Below are 22,821 nucleotides of genomic sequence, written 5' to 3' on the forward strand. Positions count from 1 at the left end.
AACACAAAAGTCTTGTGATCTTGCTTTTGTTTTTGGAGAAAGAATTATAAAATACAAAAACTCTATAAGTAAATTCTTGATGATTTAAGATTGCTTTTTCTTTGCATGATTATACAAAGAAAATAAGGAAAAGTAATAATGGTAACTTAGGGGACTGAGAAGTCTGCCCCACACACACACACACACAAGTTTGTGGGGGTGGAGCTTATATAATTTACCAAGTTTTAAATAAACATACCTTTCTATCACAATTTTCTCAAATTACATTACTTCATTCATCTTAATTGCAAAATTGAATATGAATCCATGTTTTATCTCTGTTCTTTTTTTTTTTTTTTTAAGCCAAGTTTACTATTTGCGATTTAAGTGACAAGGAAAAAAAAGAGATGCTGCATTCTAACAATTCCAACATAGGAAGCATATAATGAAATGGGTTGTCTTTGATGATTTTGAAAGCAGTCTGATGCCTTTCCCTCTTTTTAATTTTTTAAATTTAAAAAACACTAATTATTTGCACTAAAGAACCGATGTGATGTTAGAAATTTAAGATCTAAGGTGATGGATAAGTACCATTTAGCTTATAAAAAGGTTTAATTTCTTCAACATCCCTCTTCACAAACATTTTTTTTTTATTATTAGTTGCTTCCAGTTCAACATTTGCAGCTGTGCCCTCTTATTGACAACTTCAGATTTCTAGCCAAGAAAATAGGTAAAAACACTTCTGAAAAGGATTCCTGACCATCCAGTGGTATTACACTTTACATTACACTACACTAAATATTAAACAACCCAATAGCTTCATATTATGGTAAAAAAAAAATGTAAGGGCTAAAGAGAAGCAAATATTCAGCATCAATGCAATTATAATAAACAAAGACATTAACCTCAAAATGAGTAACAGTTACACACATAAATACGAATAAAATTCATTGAAAGACACTCAGATAAATTCAAATAAAATAATCACCATCAGTTTTTCGTTTTTATTGAGATATTGTGAAGTAAGATTTTAGATGACTGCTATCAGCCTTCCAATCCAAAATTAAGAGTAGTGGGTTTGTAGTCAATCACCATGTACTTCTCCACATGAGGCAGTAGCGCCTTTGCGTATTCAACATGAGCAGGATGAGCAATATACTCTGCAACACCCTCCATACTCTCAAAAGTGGATTCTAAGACATGAGTGAAACCTTGATTTTTGTTCTCAGCACTTACATCCTTGCCCCTGTTAATCACATAACATGACCAAAAATCATTTACATAAATGAAGTCTGTTCAAGGTCATAAACCAGTGTTTCAGTTATCAAAGTTCACTAAAAAAAATTCTTGGTTTTGAAGACCGAAGAGCATCATTTCACCAACAGATTGAATCAGCATTTGGCTACAAATAATTAAACACATATTATACCTGTGATAAGCTAAAAGGCCAATTTAGAATTTGAAAGATGTGCCCAAAAAGTTCCTTCAGTCTTTCATGTTTTCGAATTGGGGTATACAACAACAATATGAGAAGTCATTGGAACTATTTCAGGAGATTATTCATGCTGTAGCATTCTTACAGTATTTTTCTTGCTTTTTGAAGGAATTGTATATCCGATTCTTGCTTAAAAAGCATAAAGACTTTCAAAATGACTGGAAACAAATTCTCAATCCTAGAAATGACCAATACCAAGCACTAAGTAGGACATGTAAAGAAAGCTTTCACCTAAATGACCCTTTAGTAACAGATGGAAAATGACTTGAATAAATAGTTAAAGGAGAGAGATTTAAAAAATAATAATAAAAATAAAAATAATCTGTAGTTTAAGATGTATACTAGATCATTTGGCAAGGTAGTATATCAAATTTGGCTTCACTCTAAAACTGTTCTCTTTCTCCTGATTCTTTTTTCTACCCGAGTAAAAATGCTTCTGAGCTAATCATGGATTTATAGCATATTTAAATCATGTAACTTTATTGATAAAATGGAGGATTAAATATTTAAACATTGTTCCCCTAGGCTTTAATGTGGACAATTTGGAGAAAGAGGAATTCTAGGACCCTTGATGGTGTTGTGCATCCTTGGCTTGAAATTATGTCCTCTTTTTTGAAATATTGTATGACTGGATGACAATTTTAGGCAATTTACAGTCTATGTTTTTCTTTGGTTTTTATAGATCTTCTATATTTGAGATTGTAATTCTTTTGAGTAACTTCAAGTCTTCAATACGCTCCATACGTGTATGAGTTGTACATCTTTATCTGTGAAAAAATTGACGATTTAGTTGAGAGTATATCACATGCAAGTGGCAGATTCTCACTACCCTCTTTATCCAAAGTCAACCTCAGCTGCTTTGATACAATATCTTATTATTCAAAAAGGCATGCATCTCTGAATCTCTTATACATATTCTCAAGTTGCATAACAAGAGTGAGATCAGAGCCTTACAGATGTTGTAAAGATCCATAATAACACAAACAAGCTTTTTTAGTTCTTGAAAGCATGAGAGATGTCAATAAATAACTTCCTTTCTTAGACATGTTTTAAACTATTTGTACATATTTTTTTCTTAACTCAGCATATTTTGTAAAAGAAACAAACAATAATGATGACAAGAAAAATGGTTACCAATGGAAAGACTTCAAGGGCTCAATAAGGTTGACAAGATTGGCCATTTCTCTGATGAGATGGTCAATTTGGTTAGGTGTAGTTCCATCCTTGAACTTTGCTACAAATATGTGTTTCACAACGCCCTTTGCTTCCTCCATGTTGTCTTCTTTCTTTCTCTCAAAAGTATACTTTGAATAAGTGATTTACTTCTTTTTAGTCTTCTTCTCCCACTAATGTTTGGCCACTAACCCTTTTATGCACAATGCCACTCTCCTGCTTTATATTTGCAACCAACCATATTGTTCAACCAATCCCAATTAAATGAGGCCCTTTCATTTTCAACACCTTCTTCAACTCTTGGCTTGTAGTACAACTTTGTAACACAACGTCACATCTACTATTTACACTAAAGTTATCTTCTTATGAAATGCGCTTGAGGTTTCTAACAATGGACCTCATGTTCTCATCCATTCCTCTCCTTAACAAAAAGGGGAAATAATTCTTAAGGCCCTATGGAAGTTGTCCCATATTGCCTAGGAAGCAGTTGAATAATAGCTTTATTGAGTCCTGTTATTATCTTTCAATTTACTTGGCTAAAAATGAAGACTTTCTTTTTTTCTTTTTCTTTTTTTTTTAGGTAAGCAGCATGAAGACAGTCTTTGTTGAAAGCTGAGAGAACAAACACATGGGCAGGTGCATCTTCATTTGTGTTGGTTAGTGTATGCCCTTGGCAAATAAATACTTCCTAATTTTATAGGCAAGAAAGAAGGATTTCTCCATGCTGCAATTACTTGTTCAGTGCATCAAATAATTAGAGGAAGAGTGAAAAGCTTGGTATTCCTTTTCCTAAAAGCCAATACAGTACCCCCTCCCCACCTAAAAAGAAGATCTTTAACACGCTTATTAACAATCTTAAATTCCTACCTTTAGAAAGCAAAAGCAAATAAAAGAATATTATGTTCTAGGGACACAACATTTTTCACAACAGCTATTATAGCTTGTTGTGATTGGTGCATAATAAAAGTAGTGTTAGTAGTAAACCCAAGTGGAAGCTGACAGTCCTCCAATCACAGCAAACATCTCAGCCGTTGTGAAAAATTGTGTAGCGCATTACTCCATTTAGCCGGAATACAATGAAAAACAGAAGCATAGCTAAGAGACTGGACAGATCTGGCGGTCAAATGAAACAACCACATCTGCTTCAATATGAAGAGATAAATACATGTAACTGAAATAAAGTTCAACACCATCAATTCAAACAACCAATCGTTCCATGGCTTTATTACATGGGCTTCTATCAAAAACAGGCTGTCAGATCTGGACAACTCCAGTACTACGGTTATGCTGGCAACATTGTCTGCATTTATCAAAAGCTGCAGCCTATAGTTGGGACCATCCATGTTATCATTCTCGCAATTCTCAAGAAAACTATAGGTCCAGATTGCTTCAACTAAGATTGCTGCACAGTCAAGATGAAAGGAATTCAGACGTCTGAGTGCATATTAAGGGTGAAAGAGATGAGAACTAAATCTTTAATTCTATGATTGCTGATATTAGAATCTGCATAGATAGCTTAGTTCAATTTTCTTGCTTTTGTTAAATGTTTTCTAATTTTACCACTTCTAGTGCAGATGCTAGTTCATGTTCTACTGCCTAAACTTAATTAAACCAAAAGAACAAAAAAGAAAGTTCATCACCAGCTCATTCTATTAAAGTTGCACAAATGTTGATCAATATAACAAACTTAAACCGGTCATTATTCTACACAAAGATGGTGAAGCAGGATTGTACACCTTACATGAGTACTACACCTCTTGTTATCCACAACAGTAAGTCTAAAGACAATTTTTCTCACAAATTTTTCACATTCGTTGAGGTGGCAAGTTATGAATGATAGATAATAAAGTAGTGTTTCTAGCATGTCAAAATTAATAATAATCTTTCAGTTTAGTAAGTCTTGATAAATACTGTGAAATGTGTTTGTATAGCAATACTCAAGAACTAACAGTGGTGGATTTGCAGTCAATCACCATATGTTTATCCTTGTGAAGGACACAAAACCATGTTCTCTGCAATACCCTCCACTCCATATTCTCAATGGTGGTGAAGATATAAGTGAAACCTCGATGCTTATTTCCTGCACTCAAATCCTTATTCATGTTCTCATACTTTGTGCATGATTTTATTTGCATTTTTGTCAACCATGCAACTCTTTTTTCATATCACCCCTCTCTCTCTCTTCTACACAGAAATCTGCAAGAGAACAAGACAAGTCTATGATGTGCTGTGTACATAGACAATGGCAGCTCTAGGATTTTTTTATAGGGAGGTCAGTAAAAATATACATCTTAGGTAAAATATGAATCTTACGATCTAAATGATTTTCTTATTCCAAATTTGTCTATAGTACGTTCTAGTAATAGAATAAAAAATAAACTATAGGTTTATATGACATATTTTTTCTTAATATAATGAACATGTTAATTGTTGTCGTTAAGTGAATTTTAATTATTACTACTTAAAATATTTTTATTTATTAGTTCATGATGATTATATGTTTACATTGTACTATCAATGTAAGATTTAAATTATAGATAATTATACTACACATATTTGCAAAAACTATACAATATTGTACACATTTGTTTAGAAACAATGTAAATATTACAATGATAGTATAATGTAAACTATGAACTTTCCATTAGTTTATTTCAAATTTATTAAGATCTAAATGGGCTTTTTAAAACGATTTTAGATGAAAAAAAAATTACTTTGTTGTTGGGCTTACTATTTCTTCCAAATTTTAAATAAAATTAGATTGTTGTTAGGAATTTTTTTGTATTTAAAAATATCAAAATATTGTTAAGATAATCATAATTAAATTTATTTCTAATGGGTTTTAAAAAAATTTAGAGTCAGAGTGTTCAAATTTTTATTTAAGAGGGTCAAATAAAAAAATATATTATTTAAAAAAAAATTGCTAGCTCAGGGGGTTCGTTTGAAGCCCCTGAACTATACATGGCACCGCCCATGTATATAGATTTTTGTATCCTAAATTCTATTTACTTAAGATTTTGGAAGTTGATAAAGATATTTTGTTTTTTATTTATTTAATAATTCGATAATCGGAAGGAGGAATTTGAAACTCAACGTTTCATGGAAAACAACAAAAGTAGTACAAGGATTAAAGCCAAAAGCCAAAAGCAAAAAAAAAAAAAAAAAAAACAAAACAAAACAACCAAACAAACAAACCGAAAAGACTTATGCTTGGGCTCACTAGATTGACTATATGTAAGCAAATGCGAGGTTGACTATTTGTTAGTGAATGCCTTGAAGAGCTGGTCAACTTAGTCGGTCAAGGCTATCTTCTTCTTCTTCTTCTTTTTTTTTTTTTTTGGATAACTCGAAAAGTTACAATAAAATGAAAGATTTGAACTCTAAATATTTTTGTTAGAAACATTAAGAAGTGTCAACTAGTTGAAGTGCACGGTTTTGATTAAACAAACTTTGAAGTTTGTTATTAAAGATTTAATATCATTTATGTGGACTAGGCAAAATTTTAGTCAAATTTAATTAAAGAATTTTTTTTTATCTAATTCATTTTTTAGTCCCACCTACACTAGATTATCTATTTGTTTACTACTTTATTAAATACTAATTATTTATTTTATTTTATTCACAAACAAATAGGACGATCAAGATAAGTCACCTAATGACCAAGATCGACCAGTCAACGACATAGATCGACCATCCCACAACCATTGCATACTGAGAGAGAGAGAGAGAGAGAGAGAGAGAGAGAGAGAGAGAGAGAGAGAGAGAGAGAGAGAGAGAGAGAGAGAGAGAGAGAGAGAGAGAGACTTATTGCAAAAGGGAAAATGAAAAATCTTGTTACTCACTCGCTATTGCACACTCCATACATACTTCTTCTGAACTCTTTTTTTTTTTTTTTTTTTGAGAATATGTTAAATTACCAATTGTCCCAAAAATTTTAAGCTGTTAAGAAATAGTGAATTTAATTACTTAAACCATAATTCTAATAGAAATCATGTTTTCAAATGTGTATATGATGAGAGAGAGAGACTTATTGCAAAAGGGAAAATGAAAAATCTTGTTACTCACTCGCTATTGCACACTCCATACAAACTTCTTTTGAACTCTTTTTTTTTTTTTTTTTTTGAGAATATGTAAAATTACCAATTGTCTCAAAATCTTAAGTTGTTAAAAAATAGTGAATTTAATTACTTAAACCATAATTCTAATAGAAATCATGTTTTCAAATGTGTATATGATGAGTGTGCAATAGTAAGTGTGTTAATATCATTACCCATAATAACATATTTGTTTTGTTTAAGCAACAATATTAATTAGTTTGGACCACGCTCTATAGCTCGAATTTCTTTCGGATAGCCACAAGCTAATCCAATACTGTGCTTTTTTAAGTTGGTCAGTAGAATTTTATCTGGACTAGCAGGATAGCTAGCCCATCTTCGAGCTAGTAAAAAGAAAGAGCTAGTCTCTCTCTCAGGTTTCTTAAACCACTCATTCCAACAAGTAGTGGATCTCTCACTGCCCAACCAACTTTCAACTTTAAATGTTCAGCTGACCCCATTTTCACAATTTTCTTGCTAATTTCAGCCTTGGCTTGCTGTGCCACCTAGTAATGTTACATCACTTCACCCTTCAAAACAAAGTTGTCGTAGTCAGTGGTGCAATCAACTTTGTCGACACAATCCTACAACTATATTCTGTACAGATCTCCTGAATTGACAGAATTGTTTTTCTTAAGAAAGAACAAATTGATAAGGTTACATGATCCACAATAAGATAGGAAGAGGAAAATCATTTTATTAAATAGTGATAAATAGTTAAATACCACACAAGTTTAGTTCTTTTCAGTAGTTGAGACTTGAGAATAAGAGATCATTAGCACCTTTGATAAATTCAACCCCCTTTTAACAATGCTAAATTGCTAATAGATGAAGTATGTTATTCACAGAGTACTCACTAACAAGAGCTAATATTTTTCATGCCACCCATTCCTAATTGGTTACAGTGGACTCCTAAATGTCTGAGTTCCACACAAACAAGTGGCGGCTAAAGCAGAGCTACATCTAAGAATCAAAGTGTATTCAGATACATGTAAAAGGAGAATTGAAGAAAAAAAAAATGAAATATGGTAACTTTTTAACTTGTAGAATAAAACCCTGGTTGATGGGATAAGCTATTGAGAGAATGAATAGCCCAGCCAACAATCCTTCAATGAGATATCAGCAGCACTACAAGCAACCAAAGAATAAAACTCTGAACTTCTTGGGGCCTTTAGAAATGAAGAATTTTGCCTCATCTTTAACATGGAAGAAAGCCTACGGACAATAACTCCCTGTCTTCATGTTTTTGATCTCTTCTGCTTTTGAGGAACAAAGCGAACCCCTTGTTTGCCAAGCTCCACAGTCTTCACTTTACCATCATCTAGGGTAACAGATAACAACGATGTGCCTTCGATTACATTGGTAACCTCTCCCTTATGCCTGGATAAAAATACAAGGAAATACAATTAAACCCACAATGTACAAACATTGCTCAACAAAATAATAAACAAATTGAAGGATTTATAGCACAAGTTCATCGTAAATAGAGACCTTGAGTTTATATCAGAAGGGCATTAATCATTCATTTATAATGACATTTGCAATAAAACAGCAATGAACGCTTAATTTTTATTTTTCCCCTTTTTTTTGTGAAGGTTGGGTGGGGGGGGGAAGGCGCAAAGAGTTTGGTGGGTAAAGGCTTGAAGAGAAGAACGACTTCAGCTTAAAACACACTGTTCCTCATGGGCTGTGTTTTTCTATATTTTTCCTTCATCATGAATGAAAAACTTACCATGAGTTGTCAGATGACTGATGAACTTCAACTCTCTTTCCAATTGCATCTTTACCCAACTTTTTCAGTATCCAATTAGCATCCATGATCTCATCCATCAAATTGTCTTGATTCAACTGTGTCACATCTTCATCTTCATTAGATAATGTTTTATCCATGAAGGGAGATGGTCTCCTTCTTTTTGACCTTTGGCCCTTGATAGAACTCCTTTCTTCCTCAGGCTGAGGAGAAGTTTGATTTTCAACAGTGGGTTTCTTAAATTTGAACCTCAGCAAAGGTTTGGAATCTTTTGGCAAAGAATGCGAACCAGGTGCCTGACCATAATCATCATTACCTTCATTGTAAGTCTCAGGCCTGCTTTCTGATGGTTTCCCCAGCAATACCTTGCTACCTCTTACTTCACCCAGAGACCCTGCTGCAGCTGCATTTCCTTCATTGTTTCTCTTCCCCAATGAAATACGTGTAGGCTCTTGAGTACTATTTTCATTTGCATCAGCACTACTCAATCTGCCAAATTTGGGGTTTGAATCAGAAACATCTGATCTAACTTTTCCCAACTTTATCAAATTTCCTTCCTTCCCAGCAACCTTCAAAAGTTTCACTTGGCCAGTGCTATCAGTTCTGTCTCCTGCAAATTCATCCATTAATGAGAATCAGAGGTACACTGAGAACTAAGAAGTTGAAGAAGCCAGAAAGAAAAAAAATAAAAAATAAATCCTACCTTTACCATCTCCAGGTTTAGCAGTGCCAACCTGTCTATCTGCCATAAAATTGTCACTTGTCTTCCACTGGCTTGTACTCACATTACCTGCTAATGAACATGAAACCATGAGTCATATGCACAGAGGGAGGGTAATATTTATCATTTGTCAATAAACTAAAAATATTAGTCTCTACATAAACAATAAAGTCGAACAAATTATATTAAAAACAAGTATTTTGGGTTCCTTCTTGGTATAATATGCGAAACGAAGAAAAAGCTAAACAGTAGAACCCAAGAAACAGGAGCATAAAAGAAACAATTTACATAAATGAGATGTTGAAAGTGAAATCTATTACTAAACGAAGCTGAAAAAAGGATGGGAGGACAATAAGAACCATAAGACATTTAATGAGTAAATATGGGGAAGAGAATGACGTAGGTCAGGCACTAGGTATATACAATCATTATAGTAGCTATTAAACATCAGTTTAAAAGTTATAAAAAGATTTTTTTTTTTTTTTTTTCTTTTAATTGGTTAAATCATTAGAATGAAAAAGGCAAAACCACAAAGATTAACTGTTATCAATCATCAGCCAAAAGCTTGTGTCAGGATAGTCTAGACCATCACTGTAAGCCGAGAATGACAGACAATATAGTGTTTTATATATATATATATATATATATATAAATGAGGAAGACAAACTATATAAATAAGGTGTCTCTATTCAAATGAGGAAGATAAACTATAATGAACCCATGAGAACTAAAAAAAGCTTGTTGCAATAACTGCAAATTCTTATTAAAGCACACACAAACAGGAAAACACACTAATCTATCCTCCTCTTACACCTAATAAGCTAGTAATAATCATCCTCACCTAATTATAATTGATAATACATAAAAAGGAAAAGTTAAAAATTGTAGGCATACCATTGGAGGTCATCAGATCTTGTTCTCTTTGGAAGCTTGAAGCATCAGACCTAGGAGAGTTGGTTACATTTATTTTTCGAGCACCTAGATTTATAACTAACTTCTTTCCTTTCACATTTTTTGACTTGTTAGCATGTTTTCCAGAGTCCTCACCAGTATCTAAAACATGAGGCTTATTACTCTTAATTCGAACAACTCTAGCAGCCTTATCTTCATCACTCACCATCACCTCATCAACAAACTTGTGTTTCAAAACCCCAGGCTGATTGACTGTGCAAACCCCATCAGTATGATTCAGAGTTCCAGCCACAGAAAATGAATATTTTTCTGGTCTATGGGATTGCTTATCATCATCATTCTTGTCATCATCCACACTGTATCCAAAAGACTGGGTATCGTTATGTCCTTCAAAACTCTCATGCGATTCTGTTTTACCAGTCAAAGGTGCCTCATATACTTTTTTCTTTGCATTCTTCTTATTTGAATATTTCTTTCCATAATCCTTGGCCTTTTTTGGTGACTTCTCAGCTAACCCTTTGAGAGAAAACTTCAAGGACCGGCCAAATTCATTCTTTAATCTCACAGGACCATTTTCTTCATCATCTGAATAAGGTGATATGGAAAATATTTCTTCTTGGGTTGGCAAACCTGCAGCAGCCCTCAAGTTAGCAATCAAATCCCGATCAGCTTCGTCTCTTCTCCTCCACAGTTCTTGAATAGCATCCTCAATACCCTGGACCTGAAACAAAATTTTAGGTACAAAAAAAAAAAAAACAAGTCAAACTCAGCAACCCCTAAAAAAGGGACAAAACATGTGCAAGAACTCTCTTTTCAGCCAAACCTGATAGCATTCCCCACGACATGTGGGGCATCTATACTGTAGATTTCCATCCACTTGAAACTGCAGATATCTTTCATCACTGCAATACATTATTTCTGGTCATCAGCAATCTAATATCAGAAAGTTAAGAACAAATTCACCTACTTTAGAACTCAAAGAAAAAAAAAAAAGGTTTTACTTCTTGAAGGGTCAGATCAGTTATATTGGGAGAGATTTCTAAGGTCAGGGTTCCACATATGCTACTCCTATGCAAGAAACATAAGAGCTAATAAAAACAGGAGAAAATGAGAGATTCCATCAACAATTCCTCAGTGATCTGATATGTTCAAGTAATCGTCACATTCTTGTTTGATAGCAGATAAAGAAGGTGCAATATCAGAAAATTTAACTATTGCAAACAACCCTTTAATTCTTAATTTTTTATTTGCCTGCTTCAGAAGGGTCAAATAAACTATACACGCGCACACACACACACATACATAAATATTTAATAAATAAATAAAAGTAACTTCCTCCAGTTGAACCAAGTTTCAGTTGATTGTTTGTGGTATTGCATGTCTTGATTTGTTGTAGATTGCTAGAGCTGCCTTTAGCCACTCTCATGCAACTACTAGCAATATCTTTCAATAAACTAATAGAAATATTTGTTTAAAAAATAAAAAAATAATAAAAACTTTAACTTCTTCAATAATGTGTCAATAGCCTCCCCTTATGGTAAGTAAACAGCTTCCTTTTTGTTCTTTCCCTAAGCCCTGGCCTTCCCCAAAACGAGGAAGTCATATTCCTTCACCAATGTCAGACAGCACTCAAAACCAGCTTATTATTGATTTTGTAGTGGGCTAGGGTTCAAAAATTTTAATTTAGGGCTTAGGATTGTAGAAGAGATGTAGGATTTGTAGGTTAATGAACTGGTCAGGGAAGGAAAGAAAAGCATGAGCCCTGTTAATTGAAGAAATAATGATGCCGGAATTCAATGGCAGCAGCTGTTCTGATGGCTTTGAGGTTGGATTTAAAGGATTATTTAATGGATAAAAAATTAAAGAACCTTAATTTTATGGGTTTCAACATATATATCATTTCAAGTTGTGTAGAGGGAGGTGCTGTACTTTAAATGTGAACAGTACCAGTAAACAGGGCACCAAAGCAGAAAAAGGACATGGACAAAACTAGCAATATTCACGCAGATTTCAATTAAACTAGCAATATTCACATAGATTTCAATTACAAAACCTAATAGGGAAGAAGAATTATCATTATCACAAACTTTTATCATGGTAACCAATCTTTAATAATGATCCATCCTCAGAAGCCTGCAATAAAACATATGAATATAGTTCAAACACATTAGGTCTATCAAAGAACAGAGGCATGAATGAAACCTGATGCCATCACACTGGCAATGCACCCAGCGCTGGCAAACATCACAGCAAACCATTGGTGTTGATTCTGAATCTCTATATACCTAAAAAATTGGAGAAACACATCTAGTCAAGTTCTTTTTTTTCTTTTTCCTTTCTTTGGATAAGAGGTATCAAATATCAACACTCTCACACATACACGTACACACACACAAGGAAACAACAAATTGCAAACACTAAAGAAGTTACATGCATGCATGTACTTTCCCTATGGGTCTTAAAAACATGACCTCACCCTCCTTATACTTACAAATGGAGGAAGTGTCATTTGAGCTAGAGCACATTGGCTACATACGTACATGCACCACTATAACACATTAACATTACCCCCTCATCAAAAAGCAGCAAACTAAACACATTAATCATAAACAATGCTTTCCAATTGAATAATGTAAAAGAACATCAGAAAGCCCATGAATTTTATAAAATAATAATAATAATAATCAATACCTTCAAACAAACAGGGCAATAATTTCCCTTCACAAACAATCTTCCACATGCATCGCAGCAAGTGTAACCCAGAAACCACCTGTAAAGTTATAAAGAAATCATGAAGAGGAGTACTCAGTTTGTGGACAAGTACAGATAAAGGTCATAAAAAAATTGGTCAGCCATCATCCTTAAAAATGCAAAGAACAAACATAAAACTCATAGTGTGTAACATCACTTTACTCTGAACTTCAAAATTGAAGTGAAAACAACAATAAGTGGCATTAAGTTCCTTTCTTTATACACACGCAAATCATACGTTCATATGGAAACTCACTGTAACCCCTTGTTTATGGGGAAAGAGGGGCGCCATTGGTCCAAAAAACCATTGGCAATTTAATATACAGGAGCAAATAAAATCATAATTATATGAGAAAATCATATAAATTAAACAATAAACCAAACTAAAACTTCCACAGTGGATTGAATTGTTCTCAAAATTCTTTTTGATAAGTTGTTCTCCAAATCCTCATATTGAGATGATAGCTCACACCAAAAATGAAGTCCAACCAACAAACAAAGCTCTAGAAAGCCTGATGCACATGAAGTAGTGCCAAAACCCAATATTTAGATGTTTACAACTTATTCATCACAATATCAATGAAAATCAAATTTATACAAAAGAACCTATTATATATGTGAACTTTGATTATAGCAATCAATACCTTACACTGGAGCCATTTCCCGGGACATTGGAGCCACAGCTGTGACACCTTGTATGTTTTGGGCACAAGTAAGGCCCAGCACTGACATTCTGCATTATCAAAAAACAAATATGAGTAACCTCTTTTAATCAAGATAACAGAAGTTCAGAACAAGCATTTCACACCCTACCTTGTGAGATGGCTGCTGGCAGTAGCAATGGTGAGCCCCATCGCACCTTTTACAGAACATAAATTTATTTGGGTCTCCAGTTTTCAGGCAAACCTAGAGAAATCAGAAAGCAATAATGCGTAAGATCAAAGAATATTAATTATAAAGAGAGCAGAGCATGTTAAATCAACTATGCAATCAGCCAGTAATGAATCTTTATCTAGTGTGAAAACACCAGGTAACAACCAGATATGCAGAACATCGGTGAGTAAATATAAGATGTTAATGCGACTCTAAGGGCTAGACACCTTAAGGCAGCAAAAAGGCTAAAACATCCAGAATTTCTACAATTTAATTGAAGGTTGTGATAAAATAACACAACCAACTCATGTTACATGATGGACAGAAGAAATAATTATTTTGAGCAATATTCTTGTACTGCACATAGAGGAAGAAATCCATTTGGGAAATATAAGCACTTTAAACTCATTTCTTATGGACTTACACTGATCTTGATTGCTACTTGCTGGTTGAAGAGGACATAAGTTTTCATGCTATAAGTTTCCAGTTAATTGATGTGATTTGTATGTTGATGAAAATTAGAATCAGTGTAATGCTCTGGATCATCTCAGTTCATAAGACTTCCTCTTGTCCATTTTACTAGCCTATTGACCATGTTTTTGTGTTGTTTTGCATTCGCGATTTTAATTTTCTTTATATGAAATGTAAAAGTAGATGCATTGGAACTGATTGACTGAAAAAGGTACAAGGGCATATTGTATGATCATAAGATATAAGACACGATATGATGACACACTGTATTTGTGGTTATGTTGTACCATGTACTTATATTGTGCTAGTATTACTGAAACAAAATAGTAATTACACAATAAAAAAGGGAATAGCAGAACTGGATAAATAGCAATAAACTTCCAATTTAGAGATTCAAAGAAAGAAGAACTTTTGACTTTCAATCATAGAATGACTTAATAACAAGAGTTCACCAGTATTGCACGTCATCATTTACCTCACAAATCCGACAAGAGGGACAGACCCATGAACTCCAGTGAAATAGATCTGCAATCAAGTCCCGCAAATGAGAATACATGTAGTTTATAGGGTCATATATACTTTTGGTCAGTAAATCTTACCTCTATGTTGAGCCCAAGATTTCAAGCAGCTCCTGTGATACTTCTTGCCACATTTCTTGCATGGAAGCATCCTTCTTGCTTTCTCACTACCTTCATTTTCACCAAAAAAGCACAGCCGGCACATTACATTCATGTTAGACAGACCCTGCTCTTCTCCAGCTTGACCTCTTGAAACATCCTGTTTTAAAAAAAAAAAAAAAAAAAAAAAAAAAACCAATCAATATAGTAACATCAAGGAATAAGAACGTGATATACAAACAAAGAATCCCAAATTGCAAGCCTAACACAAACTAGGAATTTTTTTTTCAATCTCATCAAGACAATGCCTTTGCACATAAAATGAGTAAAAAACTAAATCGATTGCAAAAGAAAATGAAAGACACTCTGCTTACAACCTCATTTGGCATCGCCAAAAGGGCTTTTGTTTCCAATAGTATTCTCTAGATCTTCTAGAATAAAGGGTGCAAGCCCATTTTCAATTCTCTAACATATATATGTTTTCTAGATTTTCATCGCAATAAAAAGGGCAATACAAACATTCAACAGGATGCAATTTAAAATTTTGATGAGAAATAAATGACCTAAACTATCATTGGATTTAAATTTTAAAATAAGAAACAAAAAGACAATATCATATAACTTATAGTTCACAAACTCAAAGCTCCATACAATTGTAAAAGGGAATTTTATACCAAACTCCAACTAACTAAAATGCTTGAAAATGCAAATTATCTATAACGAAACTCTACATCAAAGTGAAACGTGCGACATTATCTGCCATTCAAGGCTTCAAGCTCCAAATACAACACTGAATAACAAAAATGTAATATTTCCTACACATAAAGTTGCAAAATTCAAGCTTCAACCAAACCTAATTTGCCAAAATCCACTACAATTCAACCCCAAAATTCAAACTTCAACCAAACCTAATTCACCAAAATTCACTAAAATATTCAAATTATAAACCAATTGAGAACCAAGAAACAAAAAAAAAAAAAATATATATATATATATCATATAAAATTTTAAAGGGGAATTTTATACCAAACTCCAACTGACTAAGACGCATGAAAATGCAAATTATCGAAACTCTACATCAAAGTGAAACGTGCCACATTCTCTGCTATTCAAGGCTTCAAGCTCCAATTACAACACTGAATAGCAAAAATATAATAACGAGTAACCGCCAATACAATCCTAAATCTTTTTATATATAGCTTTCGGAAAATCATAAGTGAAAATTCACAGATATATAAATAAAACAAACTATTTCCTACACATAAAGTTGCAAAATTGAAGCTTCAACCAAACCTAATTTGCCAAAATCCACTACAATTCAACTACAAAATTCAAGCTTCAACCAAACCTAATTCACCAAAATTCACTAAGATTCAAATTACAAACCAACTGAGAACCAAGAACCTCACCACAGCCAGATCACCGGACTCGAACCTCCTCGCGTAGTCCTCGGCAGCAACCATAGCAGCAGCCGCCTTCTTCTGCAGCGCGATGCGCTTGCTCTGCGCGGAGGCAGCAGCAGCCACCTCATCCACCACATTTCCCCCGCCGCCGCCGCCAATCCCTCCGCCACCGACGCCGTCCGCAACCGGCGGAGGAAGCAACGGCGGCGGAGGCGGAACCACCTTCGGAACCAAAACCTGAACCGTATCTTTCCATCCTGAATCTCCTACTCCTCTCTTCTCCCTAAACCTAATCCCCAACGGGTCCCTCAGAAACTCCTCGATCCTCGAAACCTCCTCCGCGAACTCCCCCCTCGCCTTCGCATTCTCTAGCCCCCGCGGAAACCCTAGCGGACAGAAACAGATTCGCCGGCTGCAAAAAACACACACAACAAATTTTCAAATTCAAAAAACACAGCTCTCAGAGCCGCGAAAGAGAGAAAGAGAGAAAAAGGAAAAACACAAATATTCGTTCGCGCTCGAAGTGTTAGAGAGAGAGAGAGAAATAAAGAGAGCGAAAGAAAGAGAGAGTGAAGGGTACCATGTAATTGGGCAAGCAACGTGAAAGGCCATGTAGATGAAAAAATTGTTGGAATTTGAATTATTTTTGAGTTTTGGGTGAGTGAAGTGTTAGGGATCGCTCGCTCGCTCGCTAGCAAAAAAAAAAATTTTTTTTTTTTTTTTTTTTTTTGGGGTTCAAAAAGTTTTTAAATATTAAAAAAAGTGAAAAATAAAAAGGGGGGTTTTGGTTTTTGGAGGTTTTTTTTTTTTTTTTTTTTTTTTTTTTTTTGGGGTGGGGGGGGGGTCAATTTAAAGCGGCCATGGATGGGTTATGTGTGTGTTGGGCAGGTTTATGATGTGGTGAGGGATATAGGAGGGAATGGGGGATTTAAACGCAGAGTTTTGGGGGGATGGTGTGCGGTAAGGTAGGATCTAATCAGAGGATGTGTGAGCAATCAGAATCAGACGTTGTGTTGAAAAAGGTCAGAGTAAAGAAAGGTTAATATAAGCCAATTGGGAAGTAAAGCCGTATTAGGATTGATGATTGATGTTTGCACACCGGTAATATTTAGGAAAAATACTTAAAATAAGAGAATATATATATGATTTGTAGATTTGTTAAGTTGGGATTGGTGGATTGAAAAAAAATGATAGCTATGGTGGACGTGTATATTTGATATTTCTACCAATCAGTGCTTACTATTTTTTATATATAAGTATAATGGAATTTTAACTTATGGGTATAACAGACTTTATTACTAAAATATCAATTAAGGTATGCATAAATCAGGTTTAGTTGCGTTAAGGTGTTTAGTTGTAAACACCAAACTATTATGTTAGATTAGGTTGTCAAATTAAAGTAATTTTGTCAATTCTAAAATACAAAAATAAATTAAATATATGAATTTAAACTAAGTCTTGAAATCCAAAATAAATGAAAGTAAGCCATTTAAAAATACATAGTTCTTTTATTAAAAAAATTATTAGTATTATTATATGAGAAGAAAATGAACAAAGCGAAAACATGTAAATTTAATTTGTTTATGAGCTTGAGTTTACCTCCTATTCAAAGTAATATTAAATGAAGATTCCTTAACATTTAATTCTCAATTCAATTAAAAATGTTTACAACCATACCAAATAAAACCAAAAGGTGTTTTCAACATGCCTCGAAGTCTTTTTTTTTTCTAATCATTATCAAATTCCTTAACTACTTCTCACATTTGTACATAAGAAAACGAAGTAGACCACAAACTATCAAAATATGCTCGAGGTATTGATGATGTTTGTGTTTAGGTCGAAGAGCCCCTTATCTTTTTTGGAACAATTATTTCTAGTGATGGAGCTCCAATTCACTCTTAACTTTTATGCTTTATTGGGTATGGTTTTGGAGGAGTGTGATGGAGATAGATGCCAACTATTTAGTACCATAGCTTGCCTTTCACCTTTCAGTTCATAGCAAGCTTGCCTAAGGTGGGGGAGGATGGCTTGTTTTCTCCACTTGCAGCTCGTAGGGCTCCCATTCGCTGATGGGCGAGGAGCAGCTAATAATCAAACCAATTGCCCCTCAACTTATAAGGTCTTCTCTGTGTGTGTGTGTATTATTTTTATGGAATCCTATGAATAAGGAGTTATTTGAAGGGAAATGTTGTTCACTGTTAAATTTTGTGCATTATTTTGTCCAGCAATTAGATGCCTTCCATTATGCTCATAGAGTTTGATGCAACAATGGTTGAGATGGAAACCTATATGTATTAATGTTTTTTGGTCGTTAGCAACTCTTTTTTAATGGCCACGTGGTACAATTTTATTATATACACGCGCTACATCAATATTATCTTACACAAACAATAAATAATGAGTTTGGGGTTAAATATCGTAAAAGCCCAAAAGGTCAATATTTTATACAACTGCTCAAATCAACCTTTCTTTCCAAAAAAATCCATATATTTTCATTTTAGGCTCATGACCCATAAGCCTTTCACCACATGAGATGGGCTTACCACCCACATCTTATCTACATCATGAAATGTGCTCATGACCTAAGGTTATCTTGCATCACAAGTTAGGCTCAAGCTCATATATTGTCAAGGTTCACAGTCCATAATACTTTTATCATATTTCATAGAACAACTTTCCAATAAAACTCATATTTACTCGTTTACCCAAAGAAAAAACTCATATTTACACTAAATGAGTTTGAAGGAAAAATGCCCAACTTCAAGAAAGCTCGAGCAATTTACCATTTTTATACCGACACTTGATCTAATAAAAATATATATAATCACAAGACTTCATATCATATCCCAAGCTCATGAATTTTCATGAGAAACACTTAGGAGTTGTGTTTTGAAGGGCCAAGAGATATGTTTAGTATTGGTTTGAAATTGACATGGAAACATGAAACTTGACATGTATTCTCCAATTTGCTTACCTCTAATGGGCTACTGTGTCTCAAGTAATCTTTGGTTAGCATCCTCGGAGTGCTTGACAATACTTAGGATGTGAGACTCCCAATTACTCTTTATCCAAAACTTAATCATAAAATAAAATACTCATAAATTGACTAATCAGACACTAATCACGCATCTCAATGCCTTGCAATAAATTTGACATATTAAGTAATTGACATGTACTATCGTTTGAGCACCTTACACCAATCTAGAATATTGATCGCCGCTAGTGTGATAGTTACTCCATAAGGATAAGTATTTATGAGGGTAGAGAGCAAGGATCAGTATTCAAGTCTTTTGAATGAAACTTCACACACATACACTTAAATTAGGTTAGAATAAAATGTTGTCTCTAATAAAATAAAATAAAATAAGTTATGTTAAAAAAAATGTAATCATGTTGCATATATCATATGTTTTAAATTTAGAATCTAGGAAAACTATAATTCTTGCATGATTTGGATGGAGGATTCTCTCCAATTCCACCTGAGTAATTGGTATTATTGTTGATGATATTAGTATACCTACTTGACAAAGTTTTACTTAAAGTAGAATTATCTTTGCATATTTAAAAAAGTATCTTGCAAATTAACGTGTTATTAATCAAACAATTAAATTTATTATATTGTTGAAGTGAGACAAATTATATTTATATTTATACATAAATGATCAATTTGTAAATAAGGAAAACTATTAAAAAATAAAATGAAAACAAAGAAGCGGCGGTCAGTAGTGCACTAAGGCTTGTTTCAGAATTCAAAATTTGTTGTTTAATAGTTTTAAAAACCGGTACAATCAAAATAACCAAAAATTGGTTTTATGGTCCAACTAGTGGTCAAGCTAATAACTGACCACTAATAACATCATAAATAATTTAATTAATAATTTTAAATTATATAAAATAAATAATAACTCATTATATTATTTACAAAATATGTTCAAACAAATATAAACAATTTTCAATAAGTTTTTATACCTTATTTAAATGAATTAAAAAAACCTATGAAGAATCAATCAAATTAACATTACAACAACAATAACAATGTTATAATTTTGTTTAATCATTTGTAGGGGTGATAAGTCTAGTAGTATATATCTATATATATATTAGGTCTCCGTCCGAGGACATTAAGTAGTCCGAGGACGAGTAAACACTATCATAGGAGTCCGTGTTAATAAATGAAGAGGTGAGGTTTGGTCATTAGAGCCCAAGAAGGTGGTCCGAGGATGAATGCCTCCTTGGCTGAGCAAAACTGAGGTCCGAAGGTCTAGTCTGCCATCTAGAAGCAACGTCCTAGGAGATTCTATTGATAAGGATATACATCATGAAAGCACAGGACAAATGAAACCTATGAAATATCTACGAAAAAGCTGCTACCACCGCATTGAATACTTTGTAGCAAACTCTCTGACCGCATTAATGAGGAAGTGATACATGAACAGTAATTTTCAGTTTTACAACTACTCCCAAAAATTTTAGGAAGGTGCTAATGGGACAAGGATCAACATTAGTAATCTAATCTACACGTGGAAGATAGAGATGAAAGAGGAAGGTAGTATAAAATAGAAAGAAGACCTTGAGGGAAGGAGATCGAAAGATTGGGAGAAAAACACTATAAAAATAAGAATTGGACTTATAACCAAATTCAAAAGAGATATATACAAGAACTAGTCTTCTCGGATTGTGTCGAGGACGATTTTCTTTAGATAAAACCAGTCTATCTTTATTTTGTTGTCATCTGGATCCACTGTAATTGCTACCCAATTTATTAGAGCCTAATTTTTTAATCCACTCTCTACAAATTCATTGTATTGGGCTATTTGGGCCTAGATCCTGTTACCATTTAGGTTTAGGACTCAAATTATGTCCTTACAATTGGCGCCGTCTGTGGGAAATTCTTGTGCTGTAGTGAGTTTAACGTTCAATTATGGTAGGTTTAGGTCCGAACCGAGAGGAATCCATGGGGTCCCAACATCAAGATCATTTCCTTAATCTTGAGTAGAGAAGGGACCGAGAAGTTAATGTTCATACCACCCATACCAGTAGGAGCCAGTCTCAAAGTGGGAGTCATGTCTCTCATGAGGAAAACACTAGAACCATGCAACTGGAGATTGATCATTTGAAAAGAAAGTCGCATTGTGAACAACGAAGGCAAACTCCTTCCAATTCTAGGTTTTTTTTTTTTCCCTAATGATGATGGGGATGGTAGTTATAGACCCAGGTCAAGGACTCCTCCCAGTGAATCTTTCTCGTGTAATGAGGATTACCATCGTGAGTGTAGGAATAAAAGCTCATCTTGCAAAGGCCTGGAAAACAACGCTATGAGTAGGGTGTTAAACCAAATTTTCGGGTCACTTTTCACATGCAGAATTGGAGGAGGAAAACTTCCTCGGCGGTTTACTCAACCAACGTTCATCATATACAATGGTCGAACAAACCCTATAGAGCATGTAAGTCACTTCAACTAGAGAATGATTGTCCACTCCAGGAAGGAGGCCTTTATGTGCAAGGTGTTCCCATGTAGTCTAGGACCTGTGGCAATGAGATGGTTTGATAGACTGGGAGCAAGTTCTATAGATTTCTTTAAGGAACTCACCCGGGCATTTGGATCTCGCTTTATTACATGCAGTAGGGTTTCTCGGCCCTTAGATTCCCTGTTGTCTATAACCATGCGAGAAGGGGAGACCCTGAAAACGTACTCAGACAGATACTGGAAGATGTTCAATGAGATAAATGGTGACTTTGATGACGTGTCCATAAGAACTTTCAAGGTCGACTTACCTGCTGAGCATAGTTTGAGAAAGTCTTTGACTGAGAAACCTACTAATAGTGTACGTCAACATAATTAAGAAAATAATAACAATCAATCAATCAATGGAAAAAAAAAAAAAAAAAACTATGAACAATCAATCAAGTTAACATTACAAAATAATAACAATGTTATAATTTTTTTTAATCATTGTTTACAACATAATTAAGAATAAATTATTTAATTGAACTTCCCTTAACTTAATAGGATTGATAAGGCTTTTTTTTTGGTGTGTGGAAGAGATCTATTCTAAAATAAAAATGTGTTAAATTAGATGTTAGTGCCTTAGGGCTCGTTTGGTAATGTTGTTCTAATAACGTTGTTTGTATTTTTTAGAAATGCATATGGGTAAAAAAGTGTGTGAAAATACGTATAATGCTGTTTAAACACTAAAAACTGTTGTTTAAAAAATAATAACAAATGGGCCCTTAAAGTTTCAAATACAAATCATTATTTTTTTTAATAATTATGTTATATTTTGTAATATTTGTCGATCAATAAAAAATTTAAAATTTTTAAAAAAGAAAAAAAAAAAAAAAAGAGTGAACACCTGGTAGCCATACCTATGGCCTTGTGCCATTTAAACTAAAAACACTAAAAGTAATAAAAAAATAATAATAATGTTAAGTGATCATTTGGTAACAGTTTATTTAGTTGAAACTGAAATTTTTTTGCTGAAAGTACTATAGAAAAAGTTAAGAGATAACTGAAATAATATAGTGAGACCAATGAATAGTATCAAAAAGTGTAATGAGACCCATAAATAGTAGTAAAAATAA

At 33.7% G+C, this 22,821-nt stretch overlaps 2 protein-coding genes across 4 annotated transcripts; both read right to left on the reverse strand.

Moving 5' to 3' along the window:
• Positions 1-845: 845 nt before the first annotated feature.
• LOC115983911 (stress-response A/B barrel domain-containing protein HS1-like) lies at positions 846-3,118 on the reverse strand. Its single transcript, XM_031106773.1, has 2 exons — positions 2,609-3,118; positions 846-1,225 (listed from the first exon to the last, which is right to left on the reverse strand). Exons 1-2 carry the CDS (start codon positions 2,746-2,748, stop codon positions 1,024-1,026), a joined length of 342 nt encoding a protein of 113 aa, XP_030962633.1. The 5' UTR covers positions 2,749-3,118; the 3' UTR covers positions 846-1,023.
• A 4,384-nt stretch (positions 3,119-7,502) lies between these two features.
• Positions 7,503-16,946, reverse strand: LOC115983910. Of its 3 annotated transcripts, none has more exons than XM_031106771.1 (13): positions 16,820-16,946; positions 16,246-16,651; positions 14,819-14,996; positions 14,695-14,744; positions 13,689-13,781; positions 13,520-13,608; positions 12,816-12,894; positions 12,327-12,409; positions 10,948-11,026; positions 10,107-10,845; positions 9,195-9,281; positions 8,474-9,101; positions 7,503-8,121 (listed from the first exon to the last, which is right to left on the reverse strand). In XM_031106771.1, the coding sequence occupies exons 1-13, from the start codon at positions 16,849-16,851 to the stop codon at positions 7,980-7,982; spliced, it is 2,685 nt and encodes an 894-aa protein (XP_030962631.1). In that variant the 5' UTR covers positions 16,852-16,946; the 3' UTR covers positions 7,503-7,979. The 3 variants fall into 3 exon arrangements, with proteins under 3 accessions (XP_030962631.1, XP_030962632.1, XP_030962630.1); XM_031106772.1 differs by having other exon boundaries at positions 9,201-9,284; XM_031106770.1 differs by having other exon boundaries at positions 9,195-9,284.
• Between the last annotated feature and the right edge of the window lie 5,875 nt (positions 16,947-22,821).

This window comes from Quercus lobata, chromosome 4, assembly GCF_001633185.2.
Source record: "Quercus lobata isolate SW786 chromosome 4, ValleyOak3.0 Primary Assembly, whole genome shotgun sequence".
Lineage (NCBI taxonomy): Eukaryota > Viridiplantae > Streptophyta > Magnoliopsida > Fagales > Fagaceae > Quercus > Quercus lobata.

Bases quoted from the DNA above. Each gene is read 5' to 3' on its own strand.
- LOC115983910 (XM_031106770.1), bottom strand. From the start codon at position 16,851: ATGGCCTTTCACGTTGCTTGCCCAATTACATG. The intron at 13,782-14,694 runs GTAAATGATGAC...TGATTTCTCTAG, and splicing joins CCTCTTGTCGGATTTGTGAG to GTTTGCCTGAAAACTGGAGA. The intron at 9,102-9,194 runs GTAGGATTTATT...ATGAATTTGCAG, and splicing joins TAAACCTGGAGATGGTAAAG to GAGACAGAACTGATAGCACT.
- LOC115983911 (XM_031106773.1), bottom strand. From the start codon at position 2,748: ATGGAGGAAGCAAAGGGCGTTGTGAAACACATATTTGTAGCAAAGTTC. The intron at 1,226-2,608 runs GTAACCATTTTT...TGTGATTAACAG, and splicing joins CCCTTGAAGTCTTTCCATTG to GGGCAAGGATGTAAGTGCTG.